Source organism: Rhynchophorus ferrugineus, unplaced genomic scaffold, assembly GCF_030347505.1.
Source record: "Rhynchophorus ferrugineus isolate W39M unplaced genomic scaffold, kcgeb_rfMv2 rfM11, whole genome shotgun sequence".
Classification (NCBI taxonomy): Eukaryota; Metazoa; Arthropoda; class Insecta; order Coleoptera; family Curculionidae; genus Rhynchophorus; species Rhynchophorus ferrugineus.
This window is the reverse complement of record NW_027472590.1, coordinates 28,131,771-28,154,404: the sequence shown is the minus strand read 5'-3', so window position 1 is coordinate 28,154,404 and position 22,634 is coordinate 28,131,771. Positions and strand designations below refer to the sequence as shown.

At 31.1% G+C, this 22,634-nt stretch overlaps 1 protein-coding gene across 3 annotated transcripts in view; it reads right to left on the bottom strand.

The window, feature by feature from the left end:
• Positions 1-22,634, bottom strand: part of LOC143205128 (uncharacterized) — a 163,939-nt gene that overhangs the window by 78,715 nt on the left and 62,590 nt on the right. Inside the window, exons 1-2 of one of the 3 annotated variants that reach the window (XM_076418212.1) lie at positions 19,165-19,612; positions 9,661-9,708 (exon numbers count right to left, since the gene is read on the bottom strand). The exons of 1 other annotated variant lie outside the window; for it this stretch is intronic. In XM_076418212.1, the coding sequence (XP_076274327.1) occupies positions 9,661-9,708; positions 19,165-19,471 (355 nt within the window). In that variant the 5' untranslated portion in view covers positions 19,472-19,612. Of the gene's footprint in view, positions 1-9,660; positions 9,709-19,164; positions 19,613-22,634 lie in introns of those variants that run through there. One more of the 3 variants, XM_076418213.1, reaches the window with a different exon arrangement.

Sequence of the window (22,634 nt, the reverse complement as noted above, 5' to 3'; positions counted from 1 at the left end):
GGTGATGTGGGCATGCAAATGACGTAAAATATACTTTACATTCGCTCAGTTGAGGGCATCGTTATTCTTAACGAGTCATTTTTTTTTCAAGTAACGGGATCGATTTGAATGCAACTGTTTTAGGGTGTAATCGTTATTCTTTTATTTAATATAAATCGCCAATTATTACTGTATGTTTAGTGTTTATTATAATTGTTGTTCTTGTGCAGTTTGTGTGATGATTGGTGTATAGATTTGAGACGAGATACTTTTCTTTGATGTTAATATAGATTATTAAGAGTAACTGAACATATGCAATCAACCAAACTGTCTTGGTTAGGAATTTTTAACTATATTATAATATTGATGATATTTGATGAATATGGGGAATATGTATGTAGCTCTTAAAGTTAGATAAAACGACTATAGCGTCATTGGCGAATCAATTAATACATAGTTTTACTGAGGAAACCACAGAAACTGATTAAGCTATTAAAAAAAATCTACTGTTTCGTTCGCTGATGAGTGGTACGTCATCTATTTATATTAACACGTTCCTATTGCCAGCTCTGTGGCCATAAATATTCATAAAATGCACGTAAAAAAAATGAGAACCCGTAACGTCCGAACAGATTTAAATTTTAAAATGATTTAAATACAGTTTCGTTTCAATCTTTAATAAGTAAGTTGGCTGAATTTGCATACATCCATTAGCGTTTCTTGTTAAGTATTAATATTAATTCCGTTTTTTCTTCTTCTTTGGGGCCTTGCTCTCCCTCACAGCGCTATACATCTGCATAACTTCTATTATGCTGACAGTTTTTATGATGGTATGCGTTCCGCGAGGATGACAAGAAGTGGAACAAAAACCTGACGACAAAACGTTCTTAAATCGCTATAGCTGTTGGTTTTTCGTCCCGGATAGATCAAAATAAAACTCAACGCTCGAAAATCGTTTGATCTGAACAAAAACTAGATATTGATATAAACTAGATATTTATTTTATGTCCTGATGAAATCGTTTTCCTTACTCTTCACTGACCTGAACTAATTTTGTAGACAAAGTCAATGTAGTTGTGCAAGAAGAAGACTTTAAGATTCATTGTGATGTGTTCAATATTGGCAAACATTGTGCAGAATCCACATCTGCAAAACTTCTATTATGCTGACAGTTTTTATGATGGTATGCGTTCCGCGAGGATGACAAGAAGTGGAACAAAAACCTGACGACAAGACGTTCTTAAATCGCTATAGCTGTTGGTTTTTCGTCTCGGATAGATCGAAATAAAACTCAACGCTTGAAAATCGTTTGATCTGAACAAAAACTAGATATTGATATAAACTAGACATTTATTTTATGTCCTGATGCAATCGTTTTCCTTACTCTTCACTGACCTGAACTAATTTTGTAGACAAAGTCAAGGTAGTTGTGCAAGAAGAAGACTTTAAGATTCATTGTGATGTGTTCAATATTGGCAAACATTGTGCAGAATCCACATCTGCAAAACTTCTATTATGCTGATAGTTTTTATGATGGTAATCGTTCCGCGAGGATGACAAGAAGTGGAACAAAAACCTGACGACAAGACGTTCTTAAATCGCTATAGCTGTTGGTTTTTCGTCTCGGATAGATCGAAATAAAACTCAACGCTTGAAAATCGTTTGATCTGAACAAAAACTAGATATTGATATAAACTAGATATTTATTTTATGTCCTGATGAAATCGTTTTCCTTACTCTTCACTGACCTGAACTAATTTTGTAGACAAAGTCAAGGTAGTTGTGCAAGAAGAAGACTTTAAGATTCATTGTGATGTGTTCAATATTGGCAAACATTGTGCAGAATCCACATGTGCAAAACTTCTATTATGCTGACAAGTTTTTATGATGGTAATCGTTCCGCGAGGATGACAAGAAGTGGAACAAAAACCTGACGACAAGACGTTCTTAAATCGCTATAGCTGTTGGTTTTTCGTCTAGGATAGATCAAAATAAAACTCAACGCTTGAAAATCGTTTGATCTGAACAAAAACTAGATATTGATATAAACTAGATATTTATTTTATGTCCTGATGAAATCGTTTTCCTTACTCTTCACTGACCTGAACTAATTTTGTAGACAAAGTCAAGGTAGTTGTGCAAGAAGAAGACTTTAAGATTCATTGTGATGTGTTCAATATTGGCAAACATTGTGCAGAATCCACATCTGCAAAACTTCTATTATGCTGACAGTTTTTATGATGGTAATCGTTCCGCGAGGATGACAAGAAGTGGAACAAAAACCTGACGACAAAACGTTCTTAAATCGCTATAGCTGTTGGTTTTTCGTCTCGGATAGATCGAAATAAAACGCAACGCTTGAAAATCGTTTGATCTGAACAAAAACTAGATATTGATATAAACTAGACATTTATTTTATGTCCTGATGAAGTCGTTTTCCTTACTCTTCACTGACCTGAACTAATTTTGTAGACAAAGTTAAGGTAGTTGTGCAAGAAGAAGACTTTAAGATTCATTGTGATGTGTTCAATATTGGCAAACATTGTGCAGAAACCACATCTGCAAAACTTCTATTATGCTGACAGTTTTTATGATGGTATGCGTTTCGCGAGGATGACAAGAAGTGGAACAAAAACCTGACGACAAAACGTTCTTAAATCGCTATAGCTGTTGGTTTTTCGTCTCGGATAGATCGAAATAAAACTCAACGCTTGAAAATCGTTTGATCTGAACAAAAACTAGATATTGACATAAACTAGATATTTATTTTATGTCCTGATGAAATCGTTTTCCTTACTCTTCACTGACCTGAACTAATTTTGTAGACAAACTCAAGCAGTTATGCAAGAAGAACACTTTAAGATTCACTGTGATCTGTTCAATATTGGCAAACATTGTGCAGAATCCTAAACAACTTTTTTAAATTACAAGCAAGTCCCTATTTCTTTGTAATCATTATTTCTTCGAAGTTAGAATAGATTATCAATTTACTCTACTCCAAGGATGACATTTTCTACACAGATCTTTAAAAGCATCTCCATTTTTAGGAAATAACGATTGTGAACTGTACTGGTTAGTCGGAAGATAGTCCCAGCTTGAATCAAGTCAATATAATCAAATACAGTGGTTTATCAGTCGATAATAAAGCTTATTTGGACCTGCAAATATAGAGTTGCTGTAAAGCATCAAACTGACTAGTAATCCAACGCTGGCACAAAATAAGTTGTTGTTAACTACCAATGTTTATAGCTTCGTAACCAGCGAAGAACTGATATAAGATCGGAGATATTAGTTTATCAGTTAATAATAAAGCTTGTTTGGACCTACGAAATCAAATGGATTTACGAAGTTATCCCAGATTTCTCGTTAAAACATGAAATAAAGTCACAAAATCACAGCAAAGCGGAAGCAATACAGCTACTGGACAACACCCAGAAAATCGAAACTTGTTAGTTTATAAGTGTTACTCTAAATTTAGTTTAATTAGTCTATTTTAATTATATCTTTGGAAATATGTATCGAGTGATGAAATAAAATAGAACAATAGTAATAAGTTAATAAGTAAATTAAGATTGAACTGAGCATACTTCATAGAAGGTGTAATAAAAAAATCTTTAAGAATAGCCTTTAAAAATTGTTTTATTAAACCCAACCTTAAATGCAATTATGGTAGGAGAATATATATATATATATATATATATATATATATATATATATATATATATATTCATTTATATGTAAAATGTTCTTATAGTTCTTCTTGAAAAGTATTTCTTATGGGCCATTATTTGTTGGAACTTTGATCTGTTGTAGTTCAGTTTTGTCACACCTTTCAGAACTTTTTCCCCAATTTCATCAAGGAAATATGGTAAAGAAGTGATATTTGGAAATTTATTAAAAAAACATTCTCTCTCTTGAAGAAAACATATTAAATAACATTAGGCTTATCGTTTCTTCGTTTTAATCCAATAGAATGGTTCATAATCACGACTGCTTACACGTAGTTTCATTCATATTTCCCACGATCGTTAGTATCTCGTAAGCGTGTTGGGTTTTTTGCCGTTGTTTGAATTCATACTGTTCCTCTTTTAATTTCTTCTCGTCCACGCTGACGCAGACTCTTCACCTGACACTGTCGAAATAGAAATTCCGCTCTAATTGTCAGCGTTCGGCGAAAAAAACGCGAGGAAGGCAGAGAGAGAAAAAATCGCGAGCGAAATCAATACAAATAGAGGCGCTCAATTAAAACGGCAGACTTCTGTTTTTTTTTGTCTCGCCGGCGGAATTTATTTGTGAACCGATCGGAGCATTTTTCTTGCAAAAGGAAAGACGAGATATAAAAATTCTTCCTGTATCTTATCGCTACGAGAGCAACTGTTCAAAGGATCATGTAAATGAATGCAAAAACGGTTAGTTTACAGTACCCGCTTTGCTGCGTTGGTACCCGTGTTAACATGCTGAACGGGAAAGAAGAATAAGAAGAAGAATTTTTGCATTAACCAAACTTATCATTCGATAGAAGATTTACAGTTCTTCAGGCATTCTTTAAATACGTTTTTTTACAACTGTTGTACACGTATTATCTGCTATAATTTTGTAATAGATATTTTTTTAGTGTATCTTATATTAAATCTGCTTCACGACTCATATCTTACAAATGTATTTAATATTATTGTTCTGTTGTACTTGTATCGATAGACAAGCAAGATTTCAATCAAGTATTTCATGTCAGTGTAGTTCCTTCCATTTTTACAGATGTTATTAATCGTGAACCCCAAGCAGTACGTTTAACATTAAGGTCTCCACCCACACTAAACATCCTAATTCTCTTAATCTTCGAAAATAAATCTCTGTATATTTCATGTCATTTGGTGTCTTGGTGGACTATATAGAGATCCAATGCTTATTTCAACGCCTTATTATTTTCAATGCTGACTGTCGTAGTTATCCTTCTGACGCTTGAATGATTTTTTCTATAATTAAAGATATATACTGATTCGATGAATCAGTCCATTTGCCTTTTATGTGTTAATTCTTAAGAACGGATAACTTTTTGAGAATTTTGCAACATTTCTATTTTGTTTTCTAGCTGACATGATAGAAATGTGAAAGTATAGTTCAATTGACTGAAAATATTCATCATGTTATATATATATTTTAATTTATATTTTAAAAATAATAATGTGAATAGTTTCTGACAATAAAATCTTCAAATTCTAACAATATCCGTCAAGAGAAATTAACTATATATATATATATATATATATATATATATATATATATATATATATATATATATATATATATATATATATATAGCGTGGTTATATATATATATATATATATATGGCGTGGTTAAAAGGAATGAAGTTTTGGTTTAATCTTAGATAATTACATCCTAGATAATATGATTTTTACCAGTAAATAACTTTTTTGTAATTCAACTAATGTTTTTTTTTTGTATAATCAAAAAAACTATATATTGGGAGAACCATGGAAATTAATTTGTATATAATTAATTTTGACAATATTGTATTAAAAGAAAAAATTTACAAATATACTCAATGGTGTGTTCCAGAAGATATTTGATGAATCAAAAGTTAATATAAATTAACATAACAAGCGAAAACAGTATATTATATTGAATATAGTCAGCTAACATGTAAATTATTTAATATATTTTACATGATGTTCCAATGATTGTATTTTACGTCAATGTTATGTGATTTTTTTAAATGTTAAAAATAAAATAACAATGAATATGATGTAATATTAATTGGTCGAAGATACGGGCAATGCCTTACAAACAATACTGATTGTTATTCGAGAAAATTCTGAACCGAATCAAATGAATCGCCGGTTAAACATCACGAAATAAGTTCGGGAAAAAAACACGACCGTCCTATGACGTCCCGTTATCAAATGTCGATGCAAAAACACCTTTTGGTTCTAGCTCACGTGTGCTTACTAACTCACGCCTAGTTAACCATTGTCATTCACGCCTACCACAATTTCATTTAGACGGTGCCACGAACTGATCCCTATCTTTCATGCGACCTGTTTCCACCGGAAGGAAACTTAAAGATAATTTATAGTGGTTTAATTTTTCGAAATTTTTTAGATTGCTATCGGTCGATTCTAACACACACACTATTCTTTGACATTTACGACAGTTAATGGCTATAAACGCAATATAATCATTGTATTTGGATAATTATATATATAATCTTTCTTTATATATAATATATGATGTTTCTTTTAATGTTATATTGTTTCTTTCGTCTCTATATTTTTTAATATTATATCACATTAGACAAAAAACAAAGCAGATCAGACTAAAATATCAAAACTAAAAATCTGCTTTGGTTATCAGTGAAATATTCCAATAAGGCGTACCGATATGGGGTTTCACTAAAACTTTAAACCGATTAGTAACTTTCAGTCAACAAAAACATAGTTTTTCGTTTAATTACCAAAGATTATTACTACGAAATCAACGAAAGAATGCACTATTATTTCGTAAACCAAATGGATCTACGAAGTTGACTAAATCAAGGCAACGTGGACGCAACACAGCTACCGGACAACATGTGGAAAATTGAAAAATTAAAAAATAGAACCAGACCACACGAACTTAGACGTCTTAAATTTAGTTTTACCACCCTAGTTTAATTTCAATTAATGTAGTGTAAAAATCTTCTATATTCTTTGCCTCAAGAAGTTGTTGAATCTTGTTTGGTTCTGAAGGACCTTGTGTTAAAATATGCTTCATTATTCAAGATATAGTTGGTCATAAAACTTGAAATAACATACATCTTTTATTATCGTCATGTATTAGAATTGTGAATGAACTGTTACGCTTTTTGTCGTATATATTCTTAGAAATAAAATTATTGTGCATAGAAAAACGAGATGATAGTTGATGAATACAGAATTTACATTATGTTTCTAATCATTCAACTAGTGTTTTTCAATCAATTTTCTAGTCAAGAGCCCCAGGTCAGTTTGAAATGAATATATAAGTGTTTAATTTGGTTTCAAGCTCCAATTTTTCACTCATCTTCAATGATTAAACCTTTAAAAGCACTTTAAACCTAAACCATTTCGGTAATAACAATTATTCTGTATATATTAATTAATGTATTAAATATAATTCTGAATATGCGACCGAAATCTGCCAAGTTTTGACGTCAATGCCCAATTAACCTGCTCGCTTATTCGAAAGATAAAACACGCGTATGCACGGTAAAAGGGCGCCCTCAAGGGAGGATTAAACCCTATCGTGAGGGATCCGCCACGTTCTAAATACCGTCGTCTTCGTGGGGCAACAGGTTTCGAATGGGCTTTTCATAAACGCATCAGCATATTCCTTGGGGGAAGGTCTGACATCGGGAAGGGTGTGTCGCGGGACCCTGTCAAGACATATTTTTTAACTGGTAGCAGATTTCGGCCTAAGGGGGTGAGAAATCCCTTTATTATTATGTGTCGAACAAGTGTCGGAGTCGAGATTGTCGTCGCAGCAGGTTGGCGAAATGTTGTCGATGATGATTTATCGAATTGGTATTGTTCGATGATAAAATTGTAAGTTAAAGGGCTGATATTGGCGGGGATATAATGGAAATTGTAAAAACTTACAAATTGCTACACTTATTTTGTTCGCTAGATAAAATATTATTAGAATACAATATAATTTGAAGAAATTTGATATATTTATAAAAAGATACCTGTCTAAATTAATGTTTAATTGTTGTTAATAAGAAATCATTTTAAGTTCTTGTCAATCTATAATATACTCAATCATTTGTTCTAGATATTTAATAAAAGTATCATATTTTTCAATTTAAATGTAAAAAGCCGGCTTGGTGGCGCAGTGGTAAAGGCGATGGGACGGTCCTCCTACTGTTGCGATAGCCGCGGGTTCGAATCATGTTGGGGCATGGTCGTAAATTTATGTTTGTAATTGTTTAATATTTGTGAATGTTCTAGGCAAGAGTGTAAAATCCGACAAGGAAAATGATCCCAGTCACGCCAGTAACCAGGCTGGGTAAAGACCGGATGTCTTCTGGGATTATTTCTAAAATTGGTCATTTGCCAGTCGGTAGGCTTAATGCTGAGGACCGTAGTTCGGAGCCCATGTTAAACTTTAGGCCCAGTCCAGATAAACCCATAGTTGGTAAAAGGAGACTTTAAACTATATATATATATATATATATATATATATATATATATATATATATATATATATAGATAATTAAATTTAAAACAGGAAGGTTAAATAACAAGTATACTCAATGTATAAAATAATACACTGAGAAAATTTCGAGAATACCGCTGTGTAGTAGTAGATGCTAAGAAATTCGAAAACAAAATAATTCGAATTCTGTTAAAATAGTGGAAGCTGAGTTTCGGATGATGATTTTCATTGAATAATTTTTCTTTAGATCAACTAACATATTGGATTTTATAAATAATCAAAGTTAAAGTTACATTGGTAAAATCTTAAAAATTGAAGTTCATATTGCTTGTTCATCTATTGCACAGTGGTAATCTAGCACCAGTTACTATTATATGTTTGTAAATATCAAAAAGTTAAGAAAAATGAAGAAATAACTGTGTGAAATAATAAAATTGCCTGTATTTTAAAAATTGTATTGATGAGCACAGAATATTGAAGCTTAAATATAAATGTTTTGTTCACCAAGGATACAAATTAATATTAATAAATAATAAGGTATATTTAAGGAATTCGACGTAATTTTTAGTTCAATTAATTTATTACTTAACTGTAATTTAGTTTAATTAAATTAAATTTAAATTTCAGATACAATCTGCGGCATGAATTAGCATTTTTGATCTGATAAATTTTCATTGTTTTTAATTTTAGATATTGTTCAATATATTTTTTTATTTTTCCAAAAATAATTAATTAAATTAATAAGAATTTATGCACCCCAAACACTAACTGTTAACGAACATAATGATAACGAAAAATGTTGAACATGTTTTAGTTGAATACTTTTAATTTAAGGTGTGGTTTTACTCTACGGTTTCGCTAAAAATAGTTTCTATCAAACTTTATTATTTCTTATTGTTATTATGTTGAATTATAAAATATTTATGAATCATAATCATAAAGGCAACTGTTTATTTTACGGACACTGTGAACAGTATCAGTGTTTACATAGGTTGCTTTTTTCGAATTTTTTACAGTTTTCTAGAAAACGAATTGCTTCGTTTTGCGCTCATAAAACCAAATTAAGAATTTTTTTAAGAACGGCTCAAGGGTTAAATTATATATAGTAGATTTTTCGAGGTTTTTTATTTAACGCCGAAGGGTTTTGCGAAGTTTTTTAAAGTCTACAAACGAATTTATGATGGTGATAAATCCTAGTTAGTTCTGCGTTTTTTAAGGGTTCCTTTTCTATGACGATTTGTGCTTGGAGAAAGTTTGTTTTTTAGGTTTTTTACCAGTTAATTTTCGATGTACAAGGTCCGTACCGTTAATATTGATTTTAGCCATTTGACAGGAAATTGGTAACTGATTGGCTCATTTAAGTCGGTAGATATTTTTTTAAGCTTAAAATCGACATTTTGTGCCGTGCCTATACCATAAATATATATAAATATAACCGAATAAATATATATAAATATAGAAAAAAGCATATCTTCTTCTTAACTTACCGCATTGCTTTTCTGTTGGGGTATTTGGTGTTAAAGTTGCGAAAGAATCTGTAAAATAACAAGCCCATTATACCATTTAATATTCATTTAGTAATAAGGCATTGAATTATTTCGCTTATACTTCCGATGGCCGCTTAACCTTTGTCTTTCGTCCGCATTTTTTCCCATGCTAATGATTCCGCATCTGATTTATCTACACAAACGAACCGTTCAAAGCCCCGGTACCGAGTCTGCTCGATTAGGAGGTCATACGATGTATTATTAAAATAACTCGTGTGGTTTTTTTTTGCTTTTTTGTGTTTTCAGCGAGAAGTTCAACGAAAGAAGATCAAACCACGGATTGTTTATATCTAAAATTGTTTATTCGGCCGTTTAAAAGTCATGAAAACGTGTTGGAATTATTCAAGCGTTACTGAATTAATCGAATATCATCAGCATATATGTTGAATCGTATACGATGTGTTCGAAAAACCGAGAAAAATGATTTACTAAACAGTATTGTTGGTTTTTCTTGGTGGTAAATTATGTTTATTGCGAAGCAGTTGTAGTATTAAGTGGGTAAATACATTCCCACTGTTTCAATAGAAGCCATCAGTAAATTGTATTAAAATTTTGTGATGTTAAAAAGATTTTAGGATATATTTTTCCTTATATTATTCTTTTCTAGTATTGGGACCGAATATAATAAATTTTAAAGGAAACAGCAGTTGATTAGCATCGATTGGTGTAAAAGGAAATGGTAAGGCTTCAGTGGGAGAACTTGTCACGAGTGGTCAATATCTTAAGAGCGAGTTTAATACTGAAGGCAAGAAACTCCGCTATGATCTTGATGATATTCTAGACTAGAAATTTTACAAATTGTTTTCTTAAAAATTTTTCTACAGATAAACCTATAAATACGTCCTTAAGAAGATTTTTAAAAATTTTAATTATTTTCAGAGATATAATTGTTTTAGTCAGGCGACCTAATATATTAGAGAGGCATTTTCCTTCACAATAAATAGCAAAGTTTCAATAAAAACCGATAGAACAAATTCGTTAGCAGTATAATTAGTGAATATTGTATTTCCCAGAGAGTGGATTTTGGAGAATGAGAATCAATCAGATCCGAAGAAGAGTTAAAATCGATTATTGCCCGTGCTATAATAACTATTAGCACCTAAAATAAAAGAATAAACTATCTGTGGTTGCTACGATTCCGATACTGGACCGAATCGGCTGAGTCATATCGGTGAAAGAAATGAATTTATTATAATGAAATAAATTGGTGTAGGTAATGAATTGTTATTAGTTCTTTCGGTGAGCGATGCTAATGGTCTCAACGTACAGGCGATGGAGATGATGATGATGCTCGTATACATTCGTTTTCTCCTCTCTCACGCTCACAAACACACACACATACAAAAACGCACACACAGTCGCTCTGTCTTTCTCTCCGTTTCAGTTTTAACTGCCTTTCAAAGATATTGCATCATATTTGTGCGATTTTTGTCGATTACATAACCAATAAAATTTATTTGATTTACTTGGCCTGAATACGAATATATATATACTATTAAGTATTCTTTCTGTTTGTTTTTTTTTAGTTCGATGTTAATGTAGATGGCTTTCTACTTTACTCTACTAGATATTCAATCCTGGTTCTCTGAGGTAGTAGATATGAACGTAAAACTTAAGGTTCACCTATCAGAATTTAATGGGTTTCTTGACTCTGTTGATGTTTACTTTTAAACAGTGGATTTTAAAGATTCCAGAATGGATCTCGAACTCGCAATAATGAAAAGTGATGTATTTAGTATCCATCAGGATGTTATAAGTGTAGGAATACCGTTCTTTAATACGAAACGTTCTGAAAAGGTAGCAAGGCTTAGTTAGCTCAGGACATTGATTCCTAACACTATTTCTCATTAACTCGTCCTAATATAAAGATGCAAATGTGTTTTAGTATTGAGAAAGTTTAAATAATATGTTTTCATATAGAACGTTGTATACAAGTGAAAAAGTAATTATTGTTTTATATTGTAGGCTGAAAATAGACTCTTACAAGTCATTGCACTTGAGGAAATTAAATATATTTTAGTAAATATATATTTTTCTAATATTATAATTTATAGCTTATAAGTAAAGTTTAGCAGTTTAAAGAGTGTGTTTATTATTATCTGTCATATTAATTAGAGCTGAATCAATTGTAATATTTTGATCAGTGATATCTACTGGTGAAAATGCTGTTAAAGCTGTTCAATTTGATGGTTTTCACATTTCTCTACATTTAATTGCTCTTTTTCATTTTGCACTATTACCTATGAGTTGTTTATTACACATATTCGTCATATTACAAAATAATTTCATAGCTTATAAAATAAATTAATTAAATTATTATATTAATTTAACAATTTAAGGAGTGTATTTGTTATTAGCTGTCATATTAGTTAGTCCTAAATCAATTGTAATCGTCATTAGGTGCTTGCATGTATTTAAACCAGATATATCTAACGGTGAAAAAAATGTTAGCTGTTAAATCTGATGATTTTGACATCTTTACATAAAATTAAGAGTTTCAACTCAGTGGTATCTTAATTGTGTTGATATTTAAAAGTGGTGGTTTTGAATGGCCGAAACTGTTCGAAGACAATTAATCACAAGAGTTATTGGTTGAAAACTAGCCCAAAAGCTCTACAGCACCCAATGTACTCTGGTTGCTACTTGCCCAGATCGATGCAGCATGGCTTGGTAAGCAGTAATACCAGATATAGCTGCCAAACGAAAATATTGGCAAAGGGTATCGTCAGTATTGTATCTTATATCACAGCTCATCCAAATACATCGATTCAAATGTGTTTTATCTGAGATATTTGCATTTTTTAACTCTCCTAAACATTTATTTTTCGGATAATTACTCAAAAAATTTATGTTTTAATGAGCCTTCACATGTTTGAGAATTTGTTAAATATAATTTTTCACAACAATGTTCTGGATTTCCAAAAAAATCATCTAGAATTAGTGCTGTTGTACTAGAAACAGTGGTCGCGTGCGCATTGTTAGCCGAAAAGCTGAAATAAAAAGCAAGAAACCATTGATCCGATCCGTTTTCTCATGCAAATATATGCAAAACTCCGCATTTTAATTCTAATGGGTGTTCAGATTTGGATGGGCGAGCTCTCGAGGTATTTAGTTAACCGGGAAACTCGCGCCAATCTCGCCTAAATGACAGTTCGGCGATCGTAACCAGTTGATAACTTAAAAAAATGATTCCGTGTTAGTACATCTCCTAATTAGAGCCCAGTTCGACGAAAAACAAACGAGCATCGAGTAAAATTGTACATAATGATCTTTTTCTTATTCTAAATTGAAAATACAATTAAAACAAATGCATATTTAATGACGTTTTGATCGACCGGAGAACCACCTTCGACGGACAAACAGGAAACAAACGTGGGGCCTCGCTATCAGCGTCGGGAGACCCGGTGTTTGGTATCATCGAGAGGATGGGCTGAAAAGTTCCGGACGTAACAAAGAAAACGCGTTATTTTTGTCAAAAATTCGCAAAATCATTCCAGCGCCGCTCTAACATTTCTATGCCACTTTTGTAGAATGATTTATATTTTGCTTTAAAATAGGCCTAGCACCAGTTGCTGTCCACTCATATGAAGATTGTTTTAATTCTAAAGTGAATGATTCTAAAGCGATCCATGTCTCACCTATTGTCACATATCGATGCAAAAAATCCGGGTTGTTACATTTAAACATGACCAAACACTGCTCAGAGTCACCAATACGTTCTTTTGATATCCTTACGATGTTAGCTAACTGACGCAACTTCACTTTTCGATCATCCAAAAAGATTTTGTAGATTTTTTTGATGTTTTGGGGTGTTACCACCTCATTTGGACGTCCATTGTTTAGAAGTCAGCAAACCAAAGTGTAAATTTAAAACCCGAAATTGCTGTTGATCCATCGCTTTGCAGTGTCACTCTGAGCGCAATAACTGACAAACTTATGAGAAGAATATCATGAAATTTTAACAGCTATCTTTAGAAGCTTAGTATTAACTGAAAAAGTAACGAAAGCAATAATACTGACGCCATTTATATGTTAGGCCCGTGACTTGTCATCCCATGTGTTATTTAAACGGTTTTTATCCGGATGAAATTGGCGACCGCGATACCATCTGGGTACCGATTCTCGGTAGTACCGGCCGAATAAATCACGACCGCGCGGCTATGCAAAACAGATACGAATTGATATTTTAATCCACCGGGAGGGCGTTCCTTCTCGCCTATAAGCCGATTCCAAAAAAAGAATTATCTCCCGAGATGTAATAACCCTTTTAGAGATCGTTTTAGATAGAAGCGTGCTCGGCTATACCTGTATATATACATATATATAAAAGTGAAGCGGGAATGCGGTGTATCTGCACCGGGTGAATTACAGTCCTGTCAGAGATTGGTAACGCTATCGTTAAAAATAGCAATAAAATCACGATCGACAAGGTTCAATTATCCTATTCTAAATAAGAGTCTTTCAAATAAATTAATACCACGGTAGTTTCATAATATTATTTAATTATTATTTATAATAGAACACTAAAGACTTATAACATGAAACACCAAAATAATTCGAATAATACTGATTACACTGGACAATTTTTGCTTAAATTACTATAAATTAAAGTACTATAAATAAATAAAGACAGTAAGAAAAATTTAAATTATAATTTTCTATTTATATTGTTAATTTTATAACAAAATAAAAATATATATTTACAAATAGACAAGGAATCAAAATAGCTCAGGTTTAATTGGTCAATATAAAAAATTAGCCAGATATTCTGAAAGAAAATGACGAAATACTAACTTTTTTCTTGTGAACGGTAGAATCCTCTTTCATTACAAATGAGCAGTAATCTGTTAATATTTCTTACTAAAGTAATATATAGAGAGTTTTTAAACGTAAATAGTATTCACACTATTAGTAAGTAACGTGACATATTAGACAACCATATCAATAGACAATGTTTTTAACAATGGAAAAAAGAATTCAACAAATAATCTTATTTATGTTAAAATACATGTCACAAAGTGTAATGAAAGCTAAAGAGCATTCAAATATTAATAGTCACGGGATAATATTAAATTATTTTATTTATTTATTATTTATTAAGGACCCAAAAGCCTCTTGGTCTTTCTGGGGTCAGGGTTTACATATTTTCTTTACAAAAATGTTTTACAGTGTTGGCAAAGTACGATAATTATAAACTATATCTTAATAATATGTATATAAAACAGGTAAGTGTATATATGAAAGGTATAAAATTGTACAAAAAGCACATTGCGTACATGCCTATACATAAACACGCATATATACCCTTAAATATAATATATTATATAGTATATTAGTTTGTATGAATATTTTTACAAGTTTGATTGAGTTTTTTAGGGCAATAAATTTAGTTAACCATTTATGTTTTCAATACAGTGTTAAAATGTATTAATATTAGGTGATAAAAGATAATCATTATTAATTAAATAAAAAATAATGTAATAAACTATTCATATTAGTATTTTTAATACCGTTAGCCATGTATACGTATTACATTACATAATAAGAGATTTTCAAGGAAATTTAAGATAAAAAATTGGTATAAAATATATAATATATAATAAATAAAATATATCTCAGTAATTATTCAAGTTTATGCGTGTCATTCATTAAGTGCTTGAAGCAAAGACATCTATTAGTGAAAAATGCGAAGTATAAATGTAAGCAACTGTTAAACAACCTAGCCTAGCTTTTGATATTTCTGTACATAAAATAACGAGTTCAGTTTTCTATGTAATACAATTGAATATCTGCAGTATATAAAGACGCTCATCAAGGAACTGATTCCATAATAATTGACGGTTTTGACTCTGATATCAATGACAAAGAATGATCTGGAAGACCAACAAAGTTGGACCCACCTCATTTGCGAATATATTCAGCATATAAACTGTTTCAGATGTCTACACGGTTTGCTGAAGCTGAAGAAGCGCAAAGATGGATCGACACGGTATAATCTTGATGGCAGAAAGATTTGAAAATGAGAATGATATTTTAATTACCTATTTTTGTTAACAAATAACTTTTTTTTAAAGGGGTGACAGTACATACAAGCATCTAATAATACGAATTAATCTGATTGGTTTCACGATTTTTCATTTTATAGTCCTATAGTAACCGTGGTTGTAAGGATTTTTTAAAGATCTTAAATCAACACTAATGTGACTAATTAATCTAATGATGAATATACGTATTTAGTAAAAACGTTGTTGATTTAAAATGTAAATGCATTTATGCAAAACCATAAAATAATATGTTAGTACGTTGTTGTCTAAATTAAATATTTTTAAGTTTATATTCTAAATATATGACATAAATATTTAACAAATAATTACATGACGATTTAACATTAATTCTGATTGATATATCGAAATGGTCTAAGTTAAAATTAGCGTTCTTGAAGTTATTATTTGAATATAATGTCCGTAGCAATCCAACAAATCTGTTTAGTCGCAATTTGATTTATGACTTTACAACAGCGAAGAAACGAACAAAATAAATATTGAAACAAATTTTTAACGAAAGTCCATCATCAACTGTCGAAGTTCGAGAGTATTTGGTTGGAGACAACATGGAATTCTAGCTTCAGATAATTCGTCTTCTGTTCTTCTTAAATTAGTCCATTAAAGCAATATGCGCTATCGAGACCAAAATGTATATAAACTTGCTAGATCTTGGCTTGCTTAATATCCGTACTTTCCATCAGATTTAGCATCTACCCATCGCTAACTATTCAATATTTCGAATTAATTTATTTTTAATAAACGTACGTGCTTAAGGAGATTCGTGTGGAATGAATTTGATCCAATCTTACTGTATATATATACGGAATCGTTTGTTTTCATTTACTTTATTACTAATTCGGAATTTATAAGTACCCCAGGAGGAAAGAGTCGTTCGTTAATTATAGAGTCGCAGGTGTACACGACTATACCACTGTGTTATTTTGCGGTTTTGGATCCTTAATTTTTCAAAACAGGAAATGACCGCAGCCCTGTGCATGTTGTTAATAAAATACGTTCTCAGAAACAAAACGATTATTGTCTGCATTTCTATGTCATTTAGACAATTGGAGTAAATCTTCTTCGGTTGTTTTTTTCCCTCTAACTATAATTTTCTTTTTCGGTCACCTATTAATTACGCTACCTGTTTCTCTATTAGAGACACTGAAAAAAAACAGTGGTCCTTTTTTTCGAGGCATTCCGTGTGTCATTGTGTTTAGTTACGAGAATTGGTCACATATGTTAAACACAGTTGTTATAAATTCAGTTATGTTGAGGAAATTCGCCGCTAATATCTCTTTAATATTCTTTTTAAAGCTACATACATTATCAGGAAGTGTGTTCATTTGCGATTTTGTCTATTGTGCTATTTATTTCATATTCATATGCTGAGTCAGCTATATCATTCAGCCATCTTTGGACCAATTAATTTTAGATATCGAACCTATTCTGGTCTTGTCTAAATTGTTTTAATCGCATAATGGTTCTTCATATGATATGATAGAATAATTCACCTGCTATTAATATTTCTAGATTTTCTGAATTATTGATAAATAGAATAGAGTTTATCTTGAGAAGATCTAGTGTTTTAAAATAAAGTTATTCTGAAGACACAGCTCGTTTTAGACGACATTTTCATTCTTTAAGCAAAATATGAAGATTATTGAACAACTTAATATATTTTTTAATACTATATACATTATCAGAAAGTGTTTCGTTGATACAAACAAAGAAGATAAACTTACGAGTTTGCCTATTGTGCTCTTTATTTATTTAGTAATAACATAATACATAAAAACAGTTTTATTATTATTTAAATAACTTCAATATATTGTAGGAAATATTATTTGTAATATACGGAGATTCGGCTACGTCATCCAACCATCTTTGGGCCAATGAAATTGCAGATACCGAAATTATTCTGATTTTGTCAAAATCATTCTTTTATGAGGGTTGTTGATTGTTATAATTATGATACATATGCTTTATTTACTAGTTATTAATATTTCTAGGCTTTATGAAGTAACTGAAATACGAAATGAAACGGATTATCTCGACAAGATCTAGAGTTTAAAAATGATATTAGTATGAAGATTTGTTTTAACTACCATATTATGTATGTTTTAATGTTTTAACAGGACATTATCATTCTTTAAGTAAAATAGGAAGATAACATAAAATAATATGTAATTAATTAAGATTACATATACAGATAATTTTTAGAAATATTGTTAATACAGTATTGGTAGAAAAAGATTTTTACTACTAATAATAATCAGTTTTTATATATTGCCCTGCACATTATGTTTATATAATTATAATAATTCAAAAATTAATTTGATAATTAGCAAAGTTGATTGTATTTTTAGAACTAGAATTTTTATAAAAATGTTGATAGTTATTTTAGCACGGATAATGATTTAATATTTAATTTGTTAACTTGAAATCATTTTGCGGATCAGATAATCGGTGTTGATGTTTTTCTCATATATTTAGAGTGGATAGAAGACGGGAAGTTGATGATTCTTTTTCCCGAACGATATTAGGAACGGCGATTAATATGCATCGAGCTCCAGAACGGTTTTGCCTCCCCCAATTTCGTCAAATCATTGCGGTATATCTCTCTCTCCGGTTCACACCTGCACCAAGGATGGTTTTATGCTTTGTAATAACGGCCCGTTAGAGGCAGGTAAACCGTCTCCTCGCAAAACGTCGATAGATGCACGTTTCACGAACCTTAGGCATATTCAAATTCGACGCCGAAAGGTCCTCGCACAAGCACACACAACCAGAGAACTCATATATCAACCTATTCAGATTTTTTTTCGGAATATTCGGAAAAGGAATTTCAGTCAACAATGGATCACTTGGGTATAGTGTACGCGAAGATATATCTCGGTCTTTTGTTGCGATTTTACGAACTCCGAGGGTTATGCATCGAGACAAAACAGAAGAGTACGCATAACAGGTGAGGCATCACTTGTTTCTAAGTTTCTAGAACCTTTAATCGAATGACGTAAATATAATTGGATTTATATTTAGTTGATCGAGATCTCTGAGTGAATTATTTTAATATAATACTCGAGATAAAAAGTATGCATTAAATAAATTGGTATTGCATCATTAGAGAAAACCTTTCTACGTCCATTAAGGATGATTGTGAAATGGGGATTTCAATATTCACGATGTTGCTGATTTTTCGATATTTTTAAATGACCAATCCGCCGCGCTGTCGACTGATGGATGATTTATGAATCTAATCACGGCGCTGTAAACGAGAACGATTATTCTTTCTTTTAGAGATCGTGGTTTTCGTTGATAACCGAAGACGACTCATCGGAGAGCGTGGATCGCTCGGTTTCGCGATTACAGGTGTTGTTTAAAGCATGTTCGATGGACTTACCTTCGTCTCTCAACGGATGCACCCCTGGACTCGACCTGGGACTGACGATCGGAGGTCCCACCCCCTCCTCCTCGCTACTACTGGACGCCGGCGAGCTACCCCGCGTGAAACTCTTGTTGTTGTTGCTGCGATTGAAATAGAGTCCGTTGTTCTGCAACAACATTTGTTGCATGCTGTTGAACTGTTTGATCTGCGAGGCCACCGCCGTTTTCGTCTTGAACTTCGACATGGTGAAGTCCAAGGGTTGGTCGGCTTCGTGGCTCCCGAGGAGCATGTGACTAGGTGGTTGGTGTAGCAACATCGGCATGTCCTGGTGCGTCTTCCAGAACGTCTGACCGAAGTCTATGGTGTTGTTGTTGTTGAGCAGCGGTTTCTTTGGGGTGGTATCCAGCGGAGCTGCGGGAGATGGGGTTGAGTCAACCCACCTCCGTACCGAATCACTTTTTAAATCCAGATTTGGCTCTTCGTACACGGTATTGAGGATGCACTACGTTCGGAGTCCCACGACGCGCACCAAGGAAAATAATAACAAGTGGCGGTTGGTCGGATATCTACGCCCGGTATCGCATAATCGATAATCTATATATTTAATCACGGATGATATGTCGTTCGTTTATACCGCGGACAAGTGTCACTTGGCATGAATGAAAACAGAAAAAAAAACACAGCACACTGTGTGAAACGTTGGCGGTCACAATGTTGGCGGCGCCAGAGTTCTGAGCCGTATAGCGGGCAGCGTTTAGCATCGTTACGTAGCGGCGCTGAAATTTGAATGGTGGGGATACGGAATCCGGAGCCACGGGAAGGTGGGAGATTACGCGTCGACCAATCGCCGGCCGCCGTTCCTCGATATACAATAGTACATAAATTCTATAGATTATTTATTTATTCCTCATCTTATATATGTATTTATGTGAATATATGTATAGGAGCAAAGGATTACTTTTTTCCTCGTCTTCTTCGTGCCTCCGTGGTTTTTTTCCTCCTTTTTAGGTTCTCTCTCTGTCCGTTCAGTTTTCAGTTTTGCTTTACGAGACTGATTTTCAAATCAATATCTGATAAGATGTTTCGTTGTTTTGTTTTTGTTTTTTCGGTCCTACGTCCGATCATTTCCACTCCCTATTCATCATCGATAGGACGGTTTTAACAGTCAAATATTAATTAGTATTTTTTAGGCCTTATTATGTGTCTTAGTATCTAGAAATTTTCTATGATTTTGATTTATGTTTGAAGTACTTCATATATTATCAAAAATATGTTATTTACTAATATATGTAGGAATTTATTAATAAAATGTATATAGGGTATTTTTTCAATAAAAATAAAGAGTCAACTAATAGACTTTGAAAAACCAAATTGCTTAGTAATAAAATATCGTTAAAAAGCATAATATATAGAAGATTATTTCCAATGTGTAGTCATTTTTGCACTATTTATATTGTAGGTTTTGTTTGATTGTTTGTTCTTCTGTGAAGGTAGTTTACATAATATAATTTCTTAAAAATTAGTAATATTTCTAGTTATTCTAATTAATTTAGGATGTCACATCCCACAATTATCGTGAATTACTTTGAATATCGTGTATTTTATATTTTTTGTTGTTATATTTAATGTCAATTAGTCATAAATAAACGTATCTTCAAGATAAATTAATTGATATTATTTAAATAAAGTAATAATCAAAATTAATTTCAGATACGATATCTATTTTTAGGCCTTATTATGTGTCTTAGTATCTACAAATTTTATATGATTTTGATTTATGTTTGAAGTACTTCATATATTATCAAAAATATGTTATTTACTAATATATGTAGGAATTTTATGATAAAATGTATATAGAGTACTTTTTCACTAAAAATAAAGAGTCAACTAATAGACTTTGAAAAACCAAATTGCTTAGTAATAAAATATCGTTAAAAAGCATAATATATAGAAGATTATTTCCAATGTGTAGTCATTTTTGCACTATTTAAATTGTAAGTTTTGTTTGATTGTTTGTTCTTCTGTGAAGGTAGTTTACATAATATAATTTCTTAAAAATTAGTAATATTTCTAGTTATTCTAATTAATTTAGGATGTCACGTCCCACAATTATCGTGAATTACTTTGAATATCGTGTATTTTATATTTTTTGTTGATATATTTAATGTCAATTAGTCATAAATAAACGTATCTTCAAGATAAATTAATTGATATTATTTAAATAAAGTAATAATCAAAATTAATTTCAGATACGATATCTATTTTTAGGCCTTATTATGTGTCTTAGTATCTACAAATTTTATATGATTTTGATTTATGTTTGAAGTACTTCATATATTATCAAAAATATGTTATTTACTAATATATGTAGGAATTTTATGATAAAATGTATATAGAGTACTTTTTCACTAAAAATAAAGAGTCAACTAATAGACTTTGAAAAACCAAATTGCTTAGTAATACAATATCGTTAAAAAGCATAATATATAGAAGATTATTTCAAATGTGCAGTCATTTTTGCACTATTTAAATTGTAAGTTTTGTTTGATTGTTTGTTCTTCTGTGAAGGTAGTTTTCATAATATAATTTCCTAAAAATTAGTAATATTTCTAGTTATTCTAATTAATTTGGGATGTCACATCCCACAATTGTCGTGAATTACTTTGAATATCGTGTATTTTATATTTTTTGTTGTTATATTTAATGTCATTTAGTCTTAAATAAACGTATCTTCAAGATAAATTAATTGATATTGTTTGGTTTTAACTAAAATATTAAACTAAAGTAATATGTCATTATTAACAATATCTATCAGTTGTAAATAATTTATTTCTGTGAAAATTTTAGAAAATTTAGTTCTATGTTTGAAATAGTTGATATATTATTGGAAATATGTTATATACTGATATTTGCGGAAATTTTATTATATTTATATATTTAACTAACAGATTCTGTTTAAAAATGAATATTCTTTTTGATAAAATTAACTATTGGGTGTTAAAAGTTATTAAAATGCATAAAACATTGAAGATTATTTGTAATATATGATGTCTAGACAAGTTAATTAGTCATAAGTAAAGGTATCTTTAAGATAAATTAATTTATACTGTTTGTCTTTAACTAAAATATTTAACTAATATAATATTCCACATTGTTAACAATATCTATGAGTTGTAAATATCTTATTTCTCTGAAAATTTAGAAAATATAGGTTTTGTGTTTGAAATAATTCATATATGATTGGAAATATGTTATATACTGATATTTGCGCGAACTTTATAACAAAAAGAATACAGAGTAGACTTTTTACTAAATATAAACAGTCAACAAACATAATTTGCTTAAGATCTAATATTATTTTTATAAAATAAACTACTAGGTGTTACAAAGTTATTAAAACGCATAATATATTGAAGATTATTTGTAATATATGATGTCTAGTCATTTTTGCACTATTTTATACTTCATATATTATCGAAAATATT